Source organism: Arachis ipaensis, chromosome B6 (genome assembly GCF_059453495.1).
Source record: "Arachis ipaensis isolate K30076 ecotype BB chromosome B6, ASM5945349v1, whole genome shotgun sequence".
Classification (NCBI taxonomy): Eukaryota; Viridiplantae; Streptophyta; class Magnoliopsida; order Fabales; family Fabaceae; genus Arachis; species Arachis ipaensis.
In genome coordinates this window covers 125,856,997-125,879,516 of record NC_142441.1, presented here as the reverse complement: position 1 = coordinate 125,879,516, position 22,520 = coordinate 125,856,997, and the positions used below count along the sequence as shown (strand labels likewise).

At 30.9% G+C, this 22,520-nt stretch overlaps 1 protein-coding gene and 1 long non-coding RNA gene across 2 annotated transcripts; one reads left to right on the top strand and one right to left on the bottom strand.

Moving 5' to 3' along the window:
* The first annotated feature begins 578 nt into the window (after window positions 1-578).
* On the top strand, window positions 579-1,935 carry LOC107647367 (uncharacterized). Its single transcript, XM_016351444.3, has 2 exons — window positions 579-1,057; window positions 1,133-1,935. The coding sequence occupies exons 1-2, from the start codon at window positions 780-782 to the stop codon at window positions 1,812-1,814; spliced, it is 960 nt and encodes a 319-aa protein (XP_016206930.1). The 5' UTR covers window positions 579-779; the 3' UTR covers window positions 1,815-1,935.
* On the bottom strand, window positions 1,040-20,199 carry LOC110263475 (uncharacterized). Its single transcript, XR_015885904.1, has 3 exons — window positions 19,995-20,199; window positions 18,215-18,305; window positions 1,040-1,386 (listed from the first exon to the last, which is right to left on the bottom strand). It is a non-coding gene; the product is annotated as an uncharacterized LOC110263475 (long non-coding RNA).
* Window positions 20,200-22,520: the final 2,321 nt, after the last annotated feature.

Below are 22,520 nucleotides of genomic sequence, written 5' to 3'. Positions count from 1 at the left end.
CATATATTAAATTTTTTACATGTAACATATGTTAAAAGTGTTATTATATTTTTGAAATCATTAATTTGACTTTTATGCTAATTTTTTAATTTGTTAAAATTTAAATTGTTAACAAAAATTTTATTAGAAGATTGTTTTATTTTTATTATTTTTATAAATTTTATTATATTATTTTTTTATTTTCATTTTATTATCATTTTTATACTTTTTTTATTTTATGAATTTAATAATTTTTTATAAGTTAAGTTTTTATTTACAATTTTTATAATTCTTTTAATAATCTTTTTTTATTTTTAAAAATTTATATTTTAATCTACTAATTTTTATTGCTAATTGTTCTATTTTAAGTTTAGTAATTCTTATTTGTTTTTAAATTCTTTAAATAAAATTTATTGTGAAATTGAAATTTTGAAAAAAATTATTTTATATTAAGTTAAAAAAATTCAACGTTATTTAAATTAATATTAGTTAGTCATTCTTTTCTTAAATCTTCAATATTATTCATAATTTATATTTTTTAAAATACATTATTTAACTGTGATCAAATAAACAACTTAAAAAAAAATATTTTTGCCATCTTTAAAGCCCTTTAAAAAAAAAGAAAAATGCCAAAATAGTACAAAGGATTATCATCATCACCACTTTCCTTCGCAGTTACGTCTCTAGCTAAGACACTGAAGTGTCTCAACAGAAACAAAAACAACACATATTATGAACCCTAACTAGTTCCACCACACCACTATTAACATTATTCTTCATCACAATCAAGAATCCATAAGATGAGCAAGAGTAGTGCTACTACCACACCGTGCTGCAGCAAAGTTGGGATCAAGAAAGGACCATGGAGTGCCGAGGAAGACGAGATCCTGTCCAAATTTGTCCAGAAGGAAGGGGAGGGGCGGTGGCGTACGCTCCCCAAGCGGGCCGGGCTGCAGCGCTGCGGCAAGAGTTGCCGCCTCCGCTGGATGAACTATCTCCGCCCCTCCGTGAAGCGAGGCCAGATCGCTCCTGACGAGGAGGATCTCATCCTCCGCCTTCACCGTCTCTTGGGCAACAGGTAAGATGCTAACAAACCCTACATCATCAAAATTACTCTTCTACCCCTCCTCCCTCAACCTTACCTTCTTTTTAGGTGGGCTTTGATAGCTGGCAGATTACCTGGGAGGACTGATAACGAGATCAAGAATTACTGGAATACCCATCTAAGCAAGAAGCTCATAAAGCGAGGCATAGATCCAAGAACCCATAAGCCATTAATCACCACCAATTATTCTACTCATGTTACTACTTCAAATGGAGGTGTTTTTCATCATCATGATCAACATTCAAATGTAACCTCTTCAATCATAATGCCGCTGCAGCAACAACCTACGATGACTGTGAATCCTGCGTCAGAAATTGGTAATGTCAACAACAGCAAATTTGATTATGCTCCAATAATTAGTGCTGGTGGGAACATTATGGAAGAGAATAATAATAACAATAATGTTGTTGTTGATTATCATCATCATGGCGGAAATAATGGGAATAATAATAATGATGTTGAGGAGGAAGATACATTGTTGGTTTTTCTGAATTCTTTATTTGATGGTGGTAACAATGAAGTGATGAATAACAATAATAATAATAATGATAATAGTGGAACAGACGAATTAGCGGCGTTTCAGCATCATCATGATGATCAGGATGATGTTACAATGTTCCCTCCACCGCTTTCAACATCTTTTCGTCTTGAAGATTGGGAAGCTGAATTCAGCAATGCACTTATAAATCAACAAGATGGTTCATCATCATCATCACCTCCTAATAAGTAACGCTAGCTGGCGCACCTTTTATGTACACCATGTAAGGGATATATCTCTATATATATTTATATGCTTGTATGTATTGTACAATTATTATTCTTATTATATATATGTGTGTTATTCGGTATGATATTGATGGAGTGATGTATATCTATGGTTAGTGGTAGTGAAGCATTGCATTTGTGCATGTGTGATTGAATTTATGTATTGCTTAATCAACCATTATTGCATCTTATTGTATATTTTCATTTCAATGAAAAGTAAAATCATCAGTGGGCTATTACTTCAATTGTTATTGAATTTACAATATATAGATTTCACATGTCTAATATTGTTGATTTATTAGAGCTTCTAAGCTATAACTTTTAATTTCCTTCTATGTTCTTTCAGTTTCTTGATGTACATTTAATAGACTTTCTTAATTACATAGCTTCTCTTTTGTTTTTTCTTGGAGTTTATTAAGCCATAATAAATAACATAAAAATATTGAATAATGTTAGAAAATCAATACTATATTAGTCAATTTTAACTAATACATAACATGTTGTTAAACAAATTTATTGTGAAACCCACTAAAAATATTCTTTTATTGAGTTTAAATTTTGGATGTCTTTTTTAATTGAAAATTTAGATTTTTTATTTTCAAGAGTTTTAAATATTTTTATTCGTTGTGCTAAATTTTGACTGTATTTTTTATTTAATTAATCTCCACGTTGTATTTGTTTCCTGTGGTAATACGGTCTAGGCCTCTAGGGCAATGCTATTTTTTTGGCTCCCTTTTACACAACTTTGATTTATCAGTTGGCTCCCTATGCTTACTTAATTGCTATTTAATATTTATAGTTTAATCAGTTTATGATTTCTTTATTTTTCTAAAACCAGTTTAAAATATACGTCTTTACAGAGATAAGGAATTCATTAGCATAATGTTAAGAGAAAATACATGCAAATTGATTTAACTATCACATACATCCACTGGGCAAGCTTAATTTTCTAGTTAGGTCTTAACTTTGGAGTGATATGAAGTGATGATAATTTGCATGTTATATAAGATATATACAATAATATACAGTTGGTATTTTAATTTATATCAAACGATAATGGACTTTTGCACATAATTTTCCCATTCCCATATGACTTAAATATTAAAATTATCTACTATTTTTGCCGGTAGCAGTAGTTGTTGGAAATGAGTTGAGTAATTATTCAAATAAGTCTCAAAAAATTTTAAAAGGGGATATTTTAATTTTTTAAAAAAATAATTTATATATTAATTTTTAATATTTTTTTATCAGATATAATAATTTTTATTTTATTTTTCAATGTGATTTACTAACAAAAAATTTTAAGTTGGTATGTAAACTCACACATGTAGTAGTTAAAGTGTCTATGTGTGTAAGAAAGATAAAATAATTCCTATTGTAATAATAAACGGCGTCGTATGAGAAAATCCCTAATTTCTAATTCGCAGATAGCCCCTGCATATTTTCCTTTCAATCCAATACCGACACATATACACAATCAATCTCTCTCTCTCTCTCTCTTTCCGCCACTGTATTCACACAAAGCGACGCCGAAGAAGCACAGCACCTTCTGAAAGGTTTCATCACCTGCACCCTCACCACCATCTTCGAGATGATTTTACTCGCCCTGAAAACCTTCTACCATCAGCCTCTATTTTTTGCCTTGCTACAGGACAGGCCTAACGGATCTTTGAACATGTGACTGATATTGGGACTAAAAAAATAGCTGGACATAGATAACAGAAGTCTAATGGTTAGATTCTACTGAGTTGGTTTCATATATCCCATGGAAATGGTAGTCACTGTCCGTTATGAGAGATTTGTGGCGGTGATTGGAGGAATGCTGAGATACTCGTCAGCACGATTGTTGGCAGGGACGGAGACAGGGAAAAGCTAGAAAACGTCACCAGCGGAGGAGTTCCTTCTTTATGCGGTGGAGGAGTTGCGATGATAATGCCAAATATAAAATTTTACAGTAGAAGAGGTAGATAGTGAAAAAGAGTGAGGCGATAGTGGTAGTTTGGTCTAACTATAGAAGAAAAATGAGAGAAAAGGAGGAGGAAAAGAGAAGAAGAGAAGACAGAAAAAAAGAGAAAAAGAGAAGACAGAGGAATAGATGTAAAAACAGTGGCAGTAAATCTAGGTGACTCAGTCATGTCAGGGACCAAAGACAAATATATAAGGACAAGTGGAGGCCTTGGTCCCTCCTAACTTTAAAAAAAAAATAATAGTAATAGTAAGAACCCAATCCAATCCAAATAAAATAATAATGATCTCTAAAACTTTTTAAATCCCTAAGAGCAGCTCCAATGGGTGGTCCTCATTGCACTTTTTTCTGATACATGGTGGAATTTACCGTTGGAGAAAGAGAGAGATGAGTTCCTTCACGGAGGCCAAGGCAGAAGAGTCCCTCTGAGCAGGGACTCAAACATAACCAATGGTAACTTGCCACATGGCAAGTTACCTTTTAAATAAATACATATAAAATTATAATTAAATAATTAAATAAAATTAAATTTAATAATAATTATAATAGTTAATTAAATTAAATAATTATAATTTTATTTAATTAATAGTTTATATTAATTATTTAAATAATAATTGATTAAGTAATTAAATTATAATTAATTTATTAATAATTATAATAATTAATTAGGTTAAATAATTAATTATTTATTTAATTAATAATTTATATTAATTATTTATATAATAATCAATATAGAGTTTAATTATATTTTTTTTTGTATTAATTAATTTTATAAATTAGTATAACCTCGAATTATCTATTGTGTATTATTGTTATATATGAATTTATTTAATATTAATATCTTTTAATAGTAAATTATTTTTAAATTTAAATATTTAAATACATTATTAAAAAAAATTAATTACATTAATTATAAGTATTTTAATTAATTAATTAAGTGAGACCACAACAGGGACTAAAGTCAGTTCCTCCTAATGGAGAAGAGAGAGATGCTTTGAGTTCCTATTTATTGTTTATGACGCAAAAGTTGATGTGAAATTACTTTTTATGACAGGTGAACCATAAACAGAAATTGGGATGAGTTTGCTACTCGAGATGGTCTAAGGCTAAAGTCATTCTTTTTCTTCCTGCTCCTTGTTTCTGAACTGCCCGTATGCTATTTGAAGCCATAGCTTGACTCAGTCTTTAATCATATCAAATTATTAATTAAAGGTGCTCAAGCAACTTGTCACTTCTCTTATATAGTTGTATAAAATTATTAATTAACAAAATACACTTTTTTTTATTATGAAATAATACAATTTTGTTTCTTTGTGTTATTATCTCACATAGACAAGTGACTGATCTATTTTTAGAATTTATTCTCTCTTATTTTTTATTTTTTTTCTTTTTTAGTGAAATTAATAGTGACTCAATAAGAAAAAGTATTGTTATTGGTGTTTAATTGATAAAAAATTCTTAAATTTTGTTTATTCATGTAAGTATGTAATTATTTGAGTTCATATATTTTATTCAAATAAAAAAAACTAGAATATTTTATGATGAGAAAACAAAGTAAAATTGATGTAATTTTTAAGAGAAAAGTTACTGATAATATTAAAATTTAAATAAGTTAATTCTCTAATCTTATTTTACAAGAAATTCAAGTAAGTGAGCTCTCTAATCTTACTCAAAAATACACATCAACATGAAGTCAAAGTTCCAAGATTAGAAAAAGATGTTGATATCTCTTTACTAAAAAGGAATCTAGGAAACGACGTCTAATTTGGCAGTATAATGTCAATGAATATGATAAGATTTGTAGAGCATACGTAATAGTTGAACCATACCAACTAGCAACCAACAAATATTAGCTATCCAGCTTCTAGTAATAACAATCATCATCAATATTTTCAATCTTCTTAGTTTAAGAAATTTTCAAGTTGGTTAGAATATTCACTAGAAAAAGATGCTGCTTATTGTTTGCCTTGCTACTTGTTTGGTTAACTAACTTGTGCACAATTTTAGAGTTATGTCAAGGGTTAACAAAGATAGGAAAGTCTTTAACATATCCTTTGATAATCATTTGATTCACGTGATATTAACTCTCCCGATTTCAACTGCTACAATTGAGAGATCTTTTTCAATTATGAATATTGTGAATAATAGACTCAGAAACAAAATAGAAGATAGATTTCTTGCTAATTGTTTTTTGATTTACATTGAGAAGAAGATTACTGAAAGATTTGACACAAATTATATTATCAATAAATTTTATGATATGAAGAATTGACGTGTACCACTTCATTAGTAAAAAGTATACATATTTTTTATACTTTAAATATATATTCTCTATCGGTATATTTTTGTAATGTATCTTATATTATAATTTATTTACATATATTTTATTAAATATTATATATGTTATTGACACCCCAAAAATAATAATTCTAAATTCGTTTTTGTCAGGAACTGTTTTTTTTTTTTTTTTGTATACGTAGACATTTAACTATTACATGTATAAGTTTATGTACTAACTCAGTATTTTTTTACTAGTAAGTTACTCTGAAAAATAAATTAAAAACTATTATGTCTAACAGAAAAAATATTAAAAATTAATTTATATATTAATTTTTTTAAAATTAAAATATATACTTATAAAATTTTTAAAAATTAATTTAAATAATTACTCAAATGTTTTTAACTAGAGGTGTGTGAAGGAATAAATTTGACTCAAATAACCGTATATAAAAATGGTAAATTAGAATTAAAAACCATATAATAAAAAACTCACATACGAATTTATATATATTTATTACATTTTTTTAGTATATACTTTATCTTTAATTTGATCATTGATGTCGGAGCACTGGTCTCACTTTATTCATGATCTACAGATAATATATAATTACGAAAAGATAATATTTGGTAACTAAAAAAAATTAGACAAAAACAGCTATAACTTATCTTATTTAATATTTAATAATTAATAAATATTAAATAAGATAAATTCTGATATTTTCTTTTGTCTATCTAACTTACAAAAATGTTTAATTTGTATATTTTGATAAATAAGGATTAATGTGTGATATAATCTAAATTTAAAAATAACCTTGAATTTTATGAGTGAGCTCATTTTGGCATATAGATATTAGATAGTTAGTGAGAATAACTGTACACAAATTCCTAACCTAATGGTTTTTTATAGCAAAGTTATTGGATTATGTATGCAGGTGATCTTCTTTACACTACTACATTTATTCTAGTATATATTTATCCATAAATTTTTTATATTCACAATAATCGTATAATATATAAACCAAAAAACAACTATTATATAAATTATTTGTGTAAAATATATACATATTAAAAAGAATTAAATAATATATATTTATATTACATGTATTTTAATATGTGTGTAGCATTTTTGTTTTACTCATCGCAATATATCATGTATAATGAGTTATGAACTTGATATCTTTTGTACATGTATTACTTAAACTCCTTACTACTAGATTATTTATAAAGTTTAGTCTTATTAATTCTATGAGGACTATTATTTATCTTCTCTCATGGTACATCAATAGGGGGTTGCTTTTGAAAATATCCTAAACCAATAGAAATGGTTGACAGAATTTAACATATGGAGAAAACGATGATGATTGGTTAGTTCATTGCATTGTGTTGAGTTTCAGTTCCAGAATTTATACTGAGTTACAATGACTTGCAGAGGAAATAATCAGTGCCATATATATAGTTATATACACAAATTTAAAATTGGTTTAATTTGAATTACCTTCTATGTTGTTTGAGAGTTATATTATCTATAATTTGAATGTTAGAGTATGTATTATATAAGAGTTACAATATATATTATCCAATAGATAGAGTATATATGTGTAATAATCTAAGTGTTAGAAGTTGTGTTATATAAGAGTTATGTATTATCCAAGGAGGCTTAACTACCAATTCGGTATTCAAAAAACTTAGTCGTTAATAAAAAAATTTTTAAAAAATGTTATCGATAAAATAGTCTATAGATAATTTAAAAATATAATAAAAATGACTAATAAATATTATATTTTTTATAAATAATAACAAAAATTTTTGTATTTAACAAACGGCATGTTTATTTTATTTGAATTTTTATGGTAACATTTGAATAAATATTTAAAAGGTGCATAAAAAATTCAGAGTAAAATTTAATCTCTAAATTTTTTTTTTATTTTTTTTATAAAATATAGTCATTTACAATAATTTTTTTTTAAAAAAATTTACTTAACATAAAATTACCAAATTTTAAAAATAAAAAGATCTTATTTTTTAATAATGTTTGTAAAAATTTGTACCAAAATCTGTCTCTAAAATTTTTTTTAAAATATATATAATATCTAGTTTTTATGTCGGATTTTTAAATCTTTTGCAAATTTATTTATCATTAATATTTTTTGGATTTTTTTTAACAATGTGAACTTTTGAGTACGATTCTAGTAGACTCTATCTAATAATTAGAATTTGATTAGCAAGAGGTTATTATAATGTGTGTTATTCAAGAGATATAATATGTACAATTTAAGTGTTAGAGTATGTGTCATTCAAGAGTTAAATAAGTTATTTAAGATATAATAATGTGTTATGCTAGAATTATTTGTGTTATCTACAGTGTGTATAATCTAATGCAAAAAAATGTGTTATATAAGAATCACAGTATATGTTATTCAAGACGTACAATATGTATTATTCAATAGTTAGAATATCTAACTTGAGTAAAGCCATACAAGATGACCAACATAAATAAGGTTTTTAGCCAATATGTAACTAATGCTCTAGAATATGCTCGAGAGAAAAATTTAAAAACTAGCAATTTTAATTTATATTGATCTGTAATTTTGGTTAACAATTTAATATATTTAACTCAATAGCTCAATATTATATTTTTAATTAATATTTTTAAATATTATTATTTTTCTACTAGTTAAAAATAATAAATTGCAGAATCTTAACATTACTAAATCCTCAAACACCACACCAAATAGAGAAACTAATAATAAAAAGAATAAAAAAGACAATGTGGCAACAATAATCTCGAGTAACAATATGTTGTTTATTTTAAAATAAAATTGTAAAGAGGTGTAAAATATAATTATTCACACATCTACATGCTTTTTTATTATTTGTGTGTAGATTATGTGTATTATACGTGCAAATTATTCTGATTTATGTGCATATATATGTGAAAGAACTAACAAAATATAAAAAAATGGGTATATTGGTCAATTGTTAGTCTAAAATTATTGATCTTCTAGAATTTTTGTTATTTTATTTAAGAAAAAAAATGTATTATCCAAAAGATACAATACGTAATCTAGGTATATCTGTTATCTAATATGTTAATCCCTATTATTTATCTATTATTAAGTATATTTTATTTTATTTATTTTATTATATACATTCAACTTTTATATTTATTAAACATTATTTATTGATTTAGATCGTTGTGCTCTATTTTTATTTTAATTAATTAATTAAATTGATATAATTTTTATTTGATATATACAATTATTTTTAGGTTTAATTATTCTGTCAGTCTTATAGTTTCACTGAATTTTTAATTAGGTCCTTATATTTTTTTTTTTTCGATTGAGTTCCTATACCATATCAGATTTTGTAATTAAGTTCCTACCGTAATAAAAACGCTGGAATTAACAGAATATTCCATTAAGCAAAACCAATATACCTAATACTTGACTGAATATTCTATATAGTTTAACAGAATATTCTATTAATTTCAACGTTTTTGTTACAATAGGGACTTAGTTACAAAATCTAATATGATATAGGAACCTAATTGAAAAGAAAAAAAAGTATAGAAACCTAATTAAAAATTCGATAAAACTATAAGAACTCACAGAATAATTAAACCTTATTTTTATTGTATTTTTATACTAATATTAAAATATAAAATATTTCTATATATTAAAAGCTAATACTTTCTACCTTCTTGTGCAGATATAATTAAGTTGAATCTCATTTTGATATATAAAGAGGTCATGATGCATAAATTTATACAATATATTAATTGCATAAAAAAAGAGATACAATGTTAGTTTAAAGACGACACCATTTTGATATTTGAAAATTTTTAATTTTGATAAAATAGATTCTAATAAACTTTTAAATACCAGTTCTATTTGATAAAATAGCATGAACATTCAGGATGATGGACTAATAATTAGTTAATTTTGTTAAATAAAACTAATATTTAGAATTTTAATTTATTAAAATTAAAAATTAAATTTTTTTTGTCAAAATTAAAATATTTTTAGTCATTGAACATAATAAAATAAAAAATTAAAAAATTTTGTTAAAATTGTTTGTTTGAAAATTTCTAAAAGAGCTAATTATAAATTTTTCTCCTCAACGATGAATTGGACCTGAATATGCAGGTCCTTTGGAAATTCTTTAAACTCTAGCAGATAGAATAAAATTATTTTTTAAAAAGAGTCTTATTCTATCTAGAAAAGATACTCGTTTATTTTTATTCTAATTTTTTTTGTCTTCTCTATTTATTCTAATTTAAAATATCATCCATAATACTAGGGTATGCCGACCTCTTTTGGGTATCGAAATGCCAAAAATTTATTTGATTTATTAGTGCGCGTTTTTAATAGAAAGTCATTAGATCTTTTAAATTTTTTTAGTTCAACGGTGAAGATTATCCTAAATGTAGTTTGATGTAATTGGTTATTTAATATTTTTTTGCAGTTTTTGTGTCAGTGGGTTGCTTTAAAAATATTATTTTCATCATGGTTATTGTTGTTATATCAGAAATATATGTGGGTTTATATAAAAAAATTAAGAATATGTAATATTAAATTAATTAGAGTTAAACATTTTCTATTATGTTAAGTGCCACCTTCAACTCCTTCAACCTTTCAGCAGCTAAGCCAAACCGTCCATTCCTCAATGCTTCCCTAACACTCTCCAACATCTCATTCGCCGCAAGAACTATCCTCACAAACTTTACAGCTCCTTCTTCTCCTAATCTCTGCCACAACCTCGCGCACCTCGGCATCAACCATCTTGTCGGAGATGAGCTTGAGGACTCCGGCGTGGTTGTCGGAGAAAAGCTGGGACTGGGAAATGGCGCTATTGGCGAGAGAAAAGAGTGACTCGAAGTTGTCGCAGTGGGAGAAAATGTAGGATTGGACCTTAGATCAGATCTGAAGGGAATGCGATTAGTTGCTGGATGAGGAGGTGGAGATTTAGTGTGGAGAGCGGCATTGTTGGATCGGAGAGGTTGCGCGTTGAGAGGTCTCATGGCAAAGATAAATTCCGTAATCTCCACCATCGAGTATACACGTGCCACTGCAGAGTCACTGCAGTAGGAGTTCTTGCTAGAGCCGGAGCAGGGAGCATGTCGGAGAAGACAATACCGAAGCCGCCATGGGAGGGTTCCAGAGAAGACGGTGTCGAAGCCGCCATGGCCGAGTGAAAAGGAGAAGGAGTTGGTAGCGCGACGAAAGAGTGAGTAGGAGAAGCGGTGGAGAGGTTTGTTGTCGTCGCCGGTGGGGAAGATAATAGAAGAGGTGGTGTGCATACGACGGCGGAGGAAGAGAACGAGGAAGAAGAGAGAGGTGGCGGTGACAGTGATAAGAGGGAGAAGAATACTGTGGTAGTGGTGGTGGTGAGAGAGATTCGGTATTAGTTTTTGAAAGTTCAACATGACAAGTAAGGTGGAAGAAGTCGAAAGACATAGAGACCGACGAGAAGGTTCTGAGTTAATGATGGAATGGACACCGTGATTAAAGTAAATAAAATAAAAAAAAAGATAAAAAAATATGAAAACATTCCTCTCTTAAAAAATTATAACAAAAAGGACTCATTAAAGTAATATATATATATATTTTGGTGATTGAAGGGCCTAAGCCCAAAAAAAAAAGGAAAACAAACGGACAAAATTAAAAGAGGGTGGCAGAGACATTAATAATAGTCAGAGCCTTTTTCTGTACATCATTAAAGTATATCAAAGTGAGTTCTTTAGGTAAAAAGTCTAAGAATCTGAAAGCACATTTCTTTCTTATGGATTCCTTTGCCAACCAATCAGCCAACTGATTAGCTTCTCTATTGATGTGTTTGAAGACTAATTCCCACGGTCTCCTCCTAAAATTAGCAACCTCCATTACCGCCTCATTGTGGTGTTCATCATTGTGGATACAATTGTTGATTATGTCCACAATTTCTATTGAATCAACCTCAACCTCTAGTCTCTTCATTACCAAATCCGTGGCCATGCGTAACCCATGGATTACACTCCAGAGCTCTGCCTCCGCTGGAGAGCAGTCACCTAGACATGCCATGAAGCTTCCAACCCACTCTCCATTGCTGGTCCGCAGTAAGCCTCCACATCCACTTTTTTACTTTGATGGTGAGCGGATCCATCAGTGTTCAACTTAACCCAACCAGATGGAGGTGGCTGCCAAGTTGAAATAGATTTTTTGGGTGCTTTGGACTCTGCGAAGAGGTAAGTCTTCTCAAAGGCCTTGAAACTAGTTGTGCTTTCTGTAATGATCTGAATAGCATTAATTGGTCTGTTATAGCTAGGATTATGCACTTCCATGTTTCTCCACCTTCATAACCACCAGCATCCTACCATAAAAATATCTCTCCATTCAAACTGATTGTTTCTTTCTATTTTTTATGATAGGTTCAGCTCTATCCACTCTTCAAGAGTTGTGGTCAGAAATCTCATAACAGTGCTGGGCTGAATTAACTTACCCCAAACTGTAGTAGCTTGTGGATAATCCCTCAGGGCATGGAGGATGGTTTCTTTCAATTGGGACACTTGTGGTAGAAGGGTGTTGTGCTCATCATTTTGGCCTTCCTCTTTGCAGTTAGAAATCTTCCATGAGCCAATTGCCAGGTAAATGTACGGACTCTTTCTAGTCCTTTCCAATACCATATTAACTGCTAAACTTTGTTTACTTCTGTGTTATACTTGGTTAAAATTTTGTATGCTAATGCTACTGTACAAATTTTATTTGTCGTATGATTCCAACTCATTATGTCCCTTCTACTATGCATCTGGGGTGGGTTTAACAACTTTATTTGTTCTATGGTGCTATTTTCAAGAAACAGCTCCATGATTTCTGTGTTCCACTCTCCTCTCGCATTCACATAATCCTTAACCTTGGCCATTTCTAGCTCCTTCGGAACCTGATTAATAGTTTCATTAATAAAATTTTTTGATTTAGTAATCCAGGAATCCTTCCAGAAGAAAGCCCTCTCCCCATCCCCATTAATCCAACTACAATTGTCTCTCATTAAGGGCTAGATCCTCATCAGGTCTTTCCAGGTTTGAGAGAAATTTTCACTCTTCTTTGTCTCTATTAAGCCGTTTTTGGTGCCTTCATTACTATGTGTAATTACTCTTACCCACAGTGCCTCTGACTCTACCATTAGGTGCCAAAGAACCTTCATCATAAAGGCGATATTCATTTCTTACAGCTTCTTAAATCCAAGCCCACCTTACGCCTTTGGTAGACATAGGGTTTTCCACGCAACATGATGAATGCGCCTTTGCTATTGGCAACTCTCCCAAATAAATCTCCTCTGTGCTTTCTCTTATTCATTATAGATATCCTTAGGTGAAATTGAGTGCTGCATCTCATAATTCGCTAAAGGATTTAGAACCGCTTTGGCAAGTGTTGTTCTCCCAGCTAGGGAGAGATACTGACTTTTCCACCCTTTTAACTTTCCCTAAACCCTTAGCAAAACATGCTTAAATTTCTCTTTTCCTTTGCGATGATTAGAGGTCATTGCACCAAGGTACTTTCCCAAGCATTGGTTTTCTTGAAAATAGTATATTTTTTCATTTCCCTCCTGACCTCATTCCTCACATTGGCTGAGAAGATCATAGCAGTTTTTTCATTACTAACTTTCAGCCCTGACGCGTCACAGAATTTGTTCATGATTTTCAAAACAGTAGCAATCTATTCAGTGTTCGCCTCCGCAAAACAAGGAGGTCATTTGCGAAGAGTAGGTGAGAGATAGCTGGTCCTTTTTTCCCCACTGTTATAGGAATTCACTTTTCTTCAGATACATATTCTTCAATCAACTTTGATAGCTTGTCCATAACAATAACAAACAAATAGGAGGAGATTGGATCTCCCTGTCGGAGACCCCTTGTGGGTACAAATTCTTCAGTTTTTTCCCATTCCAGAGGAGGTTGTAGGATACTGATGTAACACATTCCATCGTAATATCCACCAACTTGTCTGGGAGGTTAAACTCTTGAAGGCATGACTTCAAAAAAGACCAACGAATCCTATCGTAGGCTTTCTCAAAATCAAACTTGATAGCCATGAACCCTTTTTTTCCTTTACACTTTTTCATAATATGGGTTAGCTCTTTTGCAATCAGAATATTGTCCTGTATCTTACTTCCCGGAACAAAACTTGATTGCTGAGGGGCTATTCTATCTATCAGTGCAGGTTTAATCCTTTCCATAATAATCTTAGAGATCCCCTTATAACTTACATTACATAAGAAGATTAGTCAAAACTAGGATATAAATTTAGGGGTTGGGACCTTCGGGACAAGAGTAATTAAGGTGCTATTGAGGTTCTTGATTAACTCAAGTTCTTTCCAACACATCTCCACCTGATTGAACACATTCATTTTGACACAATCCCACCGATCTTTGTAGAAAGCTGTTGGGAATCCGTCTGCTCCCGGTGTTTTCAAAGAACCAATATTGAAGTAGGCTCTTTTGATCTCTTCATGGGTGGACAATGAATCTATGTTTTTCTTTATGTCGTCTTGTAAAGGAGGGTAGGAGTTGTGCATAAGGAGTGGTTGTGCAACAACAACTTTCTCTTTGTACAATCTCTTATAAAACATAACTGCAAAGCTGGCCAAGGTCTCAGTGTCCTCAATCCATTCCCCTTCTCCATTTCTCAACTTCAAACTATGTTCTTTCTTCTCTTTATGATTGTTTTTGTATGATAGTATCTCGTATTGCGGTCACCCTCAACTATCCATTTCTCTCGAGATTTTTGCAACTAGAGGGACTCTTCTCTATCAAGCAGCTCCTCCAGCTCATTATTGAGCTGCTTTTCAAGTTTCTCAAGATATAGATTTTTTTAGTGTTCTTAGGCTCTCTGTATTCCTCCTAGTCTGTTCAGAAGTTTTCTCTTCTACCGTCCCACATGTCCGAAAACATCTTTGTTTCACTGCTTTAGCTAATTCATGAACATTAAAAGGGATTGGTTGAGGCTGGCTCCTTTATCCCATTTCTGTCTTACAAACTCATACTCAGGGTGCAACTTCCACATTACTTCGAACCTGAAAGGTCTATCTCTACCTTTCTGGTTTTGAGGTTCAAGAGTAATAAGAAAGCGGTTGGTGGTCAGAGTTGGTACGTGTTAGCACATCAACTCTAGCCTCACCAAATCTCATTCTCCAATCGACATTAGCTAAGGCTCTATCTAGCCGCTTAAACACCCTTTCTCTTCCATCCCACAATGGCCTCCTCCAAGTAAATTGGTTCCTACATACCCTAGATCAATTAACGAGCAAGCATTTATCCATTCCTTAAACCTCTGACAAGCTCTGACATCTATTCTACCACCTTTTTTTTTCTCCGTTGGACAAGCAATTTCATTGAAGTCCCCCACCATCATCCACTCCTTGTTCTCCCCATTAGATAGTCTTTTTCAGTTCTGACCATAAAGTTCTTCTATTTGTCTCTTGAGAGCTCGCATAGATAGCGGTGAGGATCCAACTCCTCTTATTGGGGAAGGTCACCTCCATATGAATAAATTGAATATGAGATTTTAAAACTGTGATGAGAATATTTGGATCTTTCTATAGCACCCAAATTCCTCCACTAAACCCATTAGCCTCTTCTATAACACTATAGTCAAAACCAAATCTATTAATAGCCCTTCTTGCTTGTTCACCACGGCATCTAGTCTCATATAAGATGACTATATCAGGTTTGTAAATACGTATAAATTCATTGAGAGAGCGAGAAAATGCCTGACTCGCAGCACCTCTACAGTTCCATGAAAACACAATTATAATTAACAGTTATAAGGAAGACACCAAAAACTTACTGCTCCAGTAGCATCTCATCCCCTTCAAGGGATATCTCCTTCTCCTTCTCAATGCCATTAAGTTCTCTGTTATGATTGGCTTCATTCATTATCTCTTCATCTTCCTTCATTTGCTTATCCGCCCTTTCCATTATCTCTGCCTCAAATTGGAGAGCTGCTTCCACCATAATTTCTGAATTAATAGAGTATAGATCAGGTGGGTCTGGCTCTTTTGGTTCCCCCATATCCTCATCCATCACTACTATTTTAGAGACAAAAGTTTCTGTAACAGGGGATTCTTGAAACTCCATGTTAGTAGTAACACATTGAATGTGGGTTATTTGGTTATTTTCTAGAAGGGGTCCATGATCAGAACTATGGGTTACATTTTGAGTGGTCTGGGTGGGGTTATCACTAGATTGGGTACTGATTTATTGTTTGTTATGGGCATTTGGACTGGCTTGGAAGGAAGCTGGGTTGTGTGGGCCTTGTATGGTTTCATTATTCTTTACATGATTTGAGGGGCTTGCTGTTTTTTTGTTTTTTAGCCTGTTTTTTGGGCTTGTTGGACTTCTGCACATTTGGTTTCTAGGACTTGTCTTATTATTGGAGCCATGGGTTGTAGGCTGGGTAGCAATGCTGGGTGGTTGGGACATTGTTGTAGGCCTTGGGTTATCATGCTTAGTAATTGTTGGGAGAACATTTTTTTATTGTAGATGATTGACTTCAAAATCTTGGGGATTCTCCTCATTCAAAATTGCAAACCTAGTACCTGTTATCTTTTGCACCTCTATTTTGTCTCTACCTCCACTACTCTCTCCATTCGACCCACTACTCTTGCCAATATCTCCTTTTTTGTTATTTCTGCCACGTGTAGTACGTTGTACTACCATCCAAGGACCAAAAGGATCTTTAGAGCTGTCATTTCTTTTTCTACCCTTCTCAGATTCAGAAATTTCATGAATGTCCTTTTTCTCCTTTGTTGCCCCTGTACCATCCATCACCTCTTTTTCTTCCCTTCTGGTTACCCCCTCATCTACTGGAGATTTTGTTGGTGTTTCTTTTTATTTATTGGGACAGTTTGCCTTCTCATGACCAATTATTCCACACGAGAAGAATATATCATAGATTCTCTCGTACTCCACAAGGTATTTCACTCCATTAATAGAGTATTGTGATATTAGTGGTGCAGTCAGATCTAGCTCAACACATAATCTGACGAATTTTCCAGGACACTTGTCTGCAGTGTTGGAATCCACCTTCAGGGTTCTTCCCACTACATTCCTTATTTTCTCTAGAATACTCTTCTCGTAGTACTCTATGGATAATCTTGGCAAGCGTATCCATGCAGCAACTGTATCAATAGTGGTCTCTATTGGGTTGAAATTTGGCTTCCAGAACTTAATGGAGAGGTAGTGATAAAAAATCCTCAAAGGGCCTTCGATAAGAGCGTAGTCTAGATCCTCTTGGGAGTAAAATTTTACAAGAAAAAAATTATTTCTTAAGTCAATAACTTCGATGCTGTCTTGTTTTTCCCACATGGATTCAAGCCTTCTTGTAAGAACTTGCAATGAAATTCTTCTGCCTATTAACTTTACAATCAAAGTATCCCATCAGGGGTGTCTCAAGTTCTTCAACGCTACCTCATTTATGACAAAGTTAAAAATTCCATTAAATTTTTCCACTCTGATCTCTGGTTTCATGTTCTTCTTATTTTGCTTTTTGACTTCTCTTTCCCCTTCTACACCTTCCATTTCCTCCTCCGAGCTCTCAAATTCTGAAAAGCTTTCATCTTCCTCTATCAAGACTAGTGTGCGACCCCCTTTCACCATATCACAGAAAGAGCGCCTTTGCATGTTATCTTGCTCCCCTGCACTGTCAACATTCATCCATTATTTTACTCTTAGGGCGAGGGATGTATCTCCAGTGTAATCCTGTCCAGCTCCTTCCTTCCTTACTTTCTTGGCAGTCCTTCCTACCTTCTCCTCCATAGTCTGTCTGGGTGGATTGTGGCTCTACGAGTGTCCTCCTCGGACAAAGTCGCCTCTCATCGATGGCTTAGGTGTTAGTTAAGGTAGAGGAAATAGGAGACGTACGGAGAGAAAAAACTTAAAATCACCTCTTCTTAATCCTACAAATTAATTAAGAAAATGATAACCAAAAGTAAAATATTTTATTTTGACCAATTTAGCTTATCAGTCCGTAAAATAAATTTTTAGTGTTTCGATGCCCAAAAGAAGCCGTACCGAATCCGTGCCCATAATACTAAGACGTACCCAACGGATTTTTAAGATATTTATGAAGAATGACATATTGGGCCACCTTGCAAATGTGGAAGGTGGAAATTGGAATCACATTTGGGCTTTGACAGTTAGCCCAATTTGCACCAAGAAGTTTGACTTTTGCCCATGACCTAAACAACAAAAATCACTTTCAAGTTTCATTCAATGTGCCTGACAAAATAAAAGGTTCATTCGATGTGGCATAGTGAGCTCAGCACAAATGACATTATACTATTGCTAAATAAAAACAGAAGATAATATAGAAATAATGTTGGTTGTACCATAATAATATCTATTGGAAATAAATGCATTTTATTTTCTCCTTTTCAATTTTGAAGACCAGTTTGATTTGAAGTGGTGGTTGACTGGTGGGTAATGATACATCCCTAAACTCATAAAGCCATTGAAATAAGATAGCGGTTGGTATTATAAACCTGTGCGTATATATTAATTTATTAACTAATGATAAATTCTTAAATAAAATTTAAATATATAATTATTTATTTATTGGGTTGGGAAATATTATGAAAAATAAAAAAATTATGTACAAGTTGAATAATGGGTTCAATAAATTTAGTTTTGAAAATGGACATTTATATGCTAAAGCCAGCAACCATGAAAATGTTCAATAAATTATGTTTCTGTTACCCATCTTCCCCACCCACCTCTCCCTCAAAGAAGAAGGTAAAAAAATGTAGAAAAGTCGTTTTTGGGTATCCCATTGAATGATAGGTGAAATAATTTATCTAATTTTTGAGAAATTAAAAGGAAATAATTTACCTCATTTAGAGGCTTTAAGTTAAACAGAGTAGCTTAGACAGTAAGAAAAAGCCAACATGATAAAAAAAAAGAAGAATCATCATCAACCATTTACTATTTTTTTTTTAAAGTAATTATGGCAAATGTTCTATACTTATTGTCCTTTAACTTCAATTTTATTTTTTTATGCTTTAGATGTTACAAACAAATTTTAAACTGAAATTGTAATTTATTTTTGTAAGTTAATTATTGAAATTAAAATTTGTCTAATATAAATAAATTCTTCTAGAAAGCTAGGGTTTATTATAAATAACTTTAAATATTAATACAAATAACTAACTACAAATATAAGTAATATCCCAAATTGCTTCTAACAATTTTATTTTGAACAAAGTAGTTTCTAAAAAAAATTATCAAATTAATTTCCAAGTATTTTAAAATATTAAAAAAACTTTCAGTAAAATAAATGGCTATAAGTTGTACTAAAGCCTATTTCATACTCAGCCAACAAAAGAAGTTTATTGGTTTTTTTTTTGTCTGAAAAAATCAATTCTTTTTAATTAACAATCCAACAACAAAAATTTTAAATATAATTGTTTTAGTTAGATATTTTAAGAAAAAGAGAGAAAAAAAAGAAAAAAGAGAAAAGAGTATTAGATATATATATATATATACAAAAATACAGGAATACATCAATCTAACTAACTAATATCTCTAATTTAAATAAATCACATTAGATGTAATAAAGAGAAGAGAAAGAACCCATGATTTCATCTAACATGAAAATTTGATTGGCTTTTATCCTAAAAATTTATTGGGTATAGCTTGTAATTGCATGCCGTCAACAAATTCTATTCATTAAGTTCCATCCTTCACCGTAAATCTAAAACATTAATGCTAAATGTTCAGCGCTAATAAGAACCTCAACTATATAAGTTTATGTATGGACCTAGTTTTCGTGAAATATTGCAAGCAAATTATACACAAATGTTTGCCATTGAACTATATATCAAATAGAAATAATAAATAAACAAATAAAATATATAGAACAATTTACATACCCGGAAACAATGCAAGACCTTGGTTTCAATCACAAATAAGATGAGAGAATGTAGTAGCTCTATAGAGAGAATTGAATTGTATGTAATGTAATGTATATGATGAATCTTTTTTTTTGGATTTGATAGTAATGCAAGGAATGAATGAAATTCATGAAGACCAAGAAAGTTAGATAAGGGAAACTCCGTTTTCAACTGCATAAACTCGAAAATGAAGAGGGTCAGAGAAATGCACGTGATTTTTCATTCCATAAAAAAAAGTTATCAATACCAAACATTCCATGATTACCATCAAAGCCTTTGCTTCTCTCCATCTTGGTGCATCTACCTTTCATTTTTCTACGATTTTAAGGTATGCTTAGACCTACGGTTTAGTAATATATATTCTCTTAATTGTGTTTAATACCTTAAAACATATTAAGAAAAATACTAGAATCACATAATAATAAAAAAATGTTATTGATACACTAAAATAAGTTATTATATATTTATGTATAAATACATTATATAATTAATTATTTTTAATATATATTTTATTCTGGTAATTAATTTTAGTGCGTGACTGATTTTAATGTACATCTAGTATGATTGAATTATAAAAATTGTACTGTTTTAATAAAAAAAAGTGTTTTTCCTTGCAAATTGTTACAATTAAGTTGCAAGATCATTAAAATATGGGTAAATTTAAAATAATTAATTAACAATATTTTAAAACTCTAAGATGATAGATATTATTGAATAAAAATGCTAACTTTAAAATTCAGGCATTTATTAATAAAAGTAGTATGTAACAAGAGAATATGTAAGAAATTAGGTGCGACCCTAAATTACTAACATGGCTGCTCTTCAGAGGCGTACTTAAAATAGATTGCAAGTATTTAAAATTTGAGTTAATTTCTAGAGATACTAACCGGGTTGTCGACTGCCAAAAAGGGTGCGCATGGTCAGTTGAGGCTGAGGTGTAGGATATTAGTCATATTACTCGAGTTTCAATTTAGCATTTGTTACACTTTGGTAAATTTTTATTTTTTAAAAATAATTTATAAAAGTTAATTTTAAAGGTGTTTGCTATGGTACGATGATAAATTCATACGTACCGATACGTTAAAAATATGGACAAATAGTAACAAGTTACTTGGAATTTATTTTTGTTAGGAATAAGTAGTATGACCACAATCCAATCAATCACGTGTTAAATAATTTGTTATTGTTATTATATTAAAATGTTAATTTAATAACGTCCTTGATTAAATTTAGAGATTTATCATTGTGACAGGGATAACAATATTGAGAGATGAATCTTTTATAATTTAATCTAAATTGTTCTTGGTCATAGGATTATTAAAAAGGACATTAATAATCCGGAAAGATCAATATATATATATATATATATATATATATATATATAAAATAGTCTTTATTGGATGAAGATTAATAGATCTCATTTATTAAATTATATATATAGATAGTGCATATAGAGATATGACCATTAAACTAACTCACTTTGGTAGCGTTTGGTGTAGAGACAGAGACGAAAAGATTGAGACTGAGAGACGGAGACTAAGAGACAGAGATTGAAATAAATTTCAGTATTCTGTTTGGTGCAAAATGAGAGACAGAAATTGAAACAAGAATGAAACTCTAATTTAATTTGCACAAAGGGTAAAATTGGAATTAATTAATTGAAATGAAAGTATTTTAGGTATAAAATGTTATTAAAGTTTCAGTCTCCATCTCTAAAAATTTCAATCCCCTGTGTCCCTACTTTTTAGAGGTACTGAAATACTGAAATTTTAGAGACAGAGACAGAAATTTTAGTACTAGTCTCTGAACTAACAAACACGATACTGAGTCTCAGTCTCTCAGTCTCTGTCTCAGTACCTCAAAACAAACGCTACCTTTGGGAATTCCTAATGGTTATAATTATCGTATATTTGTCAATAGGATATTCTCAAGATGGACATAGTAATAGAGTTTCCTTTGACCTGCGACTATCATAGTAATTAACAATGTACTTATTATACTTTGATTCCGGACACCTAATACCCTAGGGTGCTAGTTGAAAGGATATTGGGTATGATTTAAATACTTGTAGAATTAATGATTAGTCAATAAGGAATCCGACAACTCTCGGTAAAGAGTTTGAGCTCTGATTATAATGACTGAGATGAATAAAACCTTGGCCAAGGGGATTGAATGAATGAAGAAATGAGTTTCTTAGGTCATTCACAGTTCATTATAATAATGGTAACAAATTAGAGTTTGACAATTAAACCATACTCTAAAGGTTAACCAAGAGCTGAAAAGATGGAAGGAATTATACTTTGTTCTTCTAAGGTTCTTAGTAAAAATATATTACTTTATACTATCGGGTCGTTGAGGAGTGTTGCTAGACGCCAACCTTGATTAGTAAATTTAGTATGACTAATTTACTACCCGCTTAGTATTGAACCTATGGGGTCACACACTAACGAGTGTTCTAATCTTTGCTGTAGAATTATTTAATTATTAATTTGATTTGATTAAATA

Excerpts from the sequence above, each read along its gene's own strand:
- LOC107647367 (XM_016351444.3), top strand. The coding sequence starts at position 780 with ATGAGCAAGAGTAGTGCTACTACCACACCGTGCTGCAGCAAAGTTGGG. Across the intron at positions 1,058-1,132 it reads CACCGTCTCTTGGGCAACAG|GTGGGCTTTGATAGCTGGCA; the intron begins GTAAGATGCTAA and ends CCTTCTTTTTAG.